This window comes from Thamnophis elegans, chromosome 17, assembly GCF_009769535.1.
Source record: "Thamnophis elegans isolate rThaEle1 chromosome 17, rThaEle1.pri, whole genome shotgun sequence".
Taxonomy (NCBI): domain Eukaryota; kingdom Metazoa; phylum Chordata; class Lepidosauria; order Squamata; family Colubridae; genus Thamnophis; species Thamnophis elegans.
Genome location: NC_045557.1, coordinates 16828316 through 16829865, shown reverse-complemented (window position 1 = coordinate 16829865; position 1550 = coordinate 16828316). Strand labels below are relative to the sequence as shown.

General features: G+C 53.1%; 1 protein-coding gene across 1 annotated transcript; it reads right to left on the bottom strand.

Moving 5' to 3' along the window:
• Nucleotides 1-575: 575 nt before the first annotated feature.
• Nucleotides 576-975, bottom strand: NHLH1 (nescient helix-loop-helix 1). The gene is given in 4 exon segments (XM_032233772.1): nt 576-650; nt 652-685; nt 687-834; nt 837-975. Coding segments are annotated over 4 exon segments (396 nt in total).
• Nucleotides 976-1550: the final 575 nt, after the last annotated feature.

Here is a 1550-nt window from a genome sequence, read left to right as displayed (position 1 = left end):
TCATTCAGACGGCAGATGGAAGGCAATCGAAACTCCAAATGTGAGGAGCCCCTTGGAGATGCTTCCCAACCCAGCATTTTGAGGGGAAGGGACAATGTGAGGTTCTGGATTACAGATTTCTGGGGCGAAAGGGAACCAAAGTCCTTCTCTCCTTCAAGCTCATAGGTGGAACTGGAGGATTCCGGTCGGCTTCCTCTCAACCAGAAGGAAGGTGGAGAAGGTCCGTGGTTAGGACAGTGTTTCTCAACCTTGGCAACTTGAAGTCCACAGGACTTCAACTCCCAGAATTCCCCAGCCAGCTATGCTGGCTGGGGGATTCTAGGAGTTGAAGTCCACAGGACTTCAAGTTTGTCAAGGTTGAGAAACACTGGGTTAGGAGGATCACTCCACCACTTGTGAGAACCTCCATTTAGTAGATGGAACGGGAAGGTAGAAATGACCGAAGAGAAGCCAGAAGCAGATGGAAGATCCCAGATGTTTCTTCTGTAGACTAAATCCAGAGAAAGCGTTCCTTATTTACTCTTGACAATGCAGGTCAGGTGGGCAAGGTCTATCCCCCACACGGCGCCTGGAACTCAGACATCCAGGACGTGGTTTAGATACGAGATGTAGCAGATGGCCAGCCTCAAAATCTCAATTTTGGACAGCTTTCTTATCCGGAGGGAGAGTGGGCAGGAGTTTCCGCGCTCAGCAAAGGCCATGTGAAGGCCTCAACGCGGATCCTCTCCCGCGTGGCGTGGGCCGTCCGATACTTAGCCGTGGCTCGCCGCCGCCGCCGCCGTTCCTCGCGGCTGAGGTGCTGAAGGTCCTTCTTCATGTGATCGCTGGACTCGGGGCCCGGGACTGGCCACACAGACTGAGGGACCCGGGGTCTTCTACAGGTCCACCCCGACCACCCCCACAGTCACTGAAGACCGACTCCGTCTCCGAATGGGTGGGTTGGAGGTCGATCTCGGTCTGGTCTGAATTGAGCATGGTGGCTGAGAAGACCACGGGGCAGCCTGGCTGTGGGGTGAAGAGGGAGGAGAAGGGGAGGGGAGGGCTTTGGATAATCCCTACAGGAGGACAGGCAGGATGGGCTTCGGAATCCCCTCAATTTTCCACGCGATTCGCTCCTATGAAATTATAGGAGGCAGCCGGAGATATTTGGAAAGTGCAGAAATTCTGGATGGATCTGGGAGCTTCGTCCGTCTACCTGAAAGGATGGAGAGAAACAACATGGCAGCAATAATATACTTATTGTCAGGCCTACAGCCATATTCCTTCTGGGATCTTTGGCCTGCCACTCTCTCTCTCTCTCTTTCTTTACTATGCTGTTTCATTAGTGGGGTAATTGGGAGGGGGAATAGTAAGGAGTAGAATCGTAGAATGTGTTGTTGTCAAAATAAAACATTCCTTTCTAGAAGCCCAAGGTCGTCCTTTGTCTCTGCACCTGACCGGGAACTAGATGGGTGGAAAATGCCAGCGTGGCAGAGGAAGATTGGGACCATGGGATGGACTGTGGGTGGGTGTGGGGGGGGGGGGCAAGATCATGAACTTTCACTGGGTGG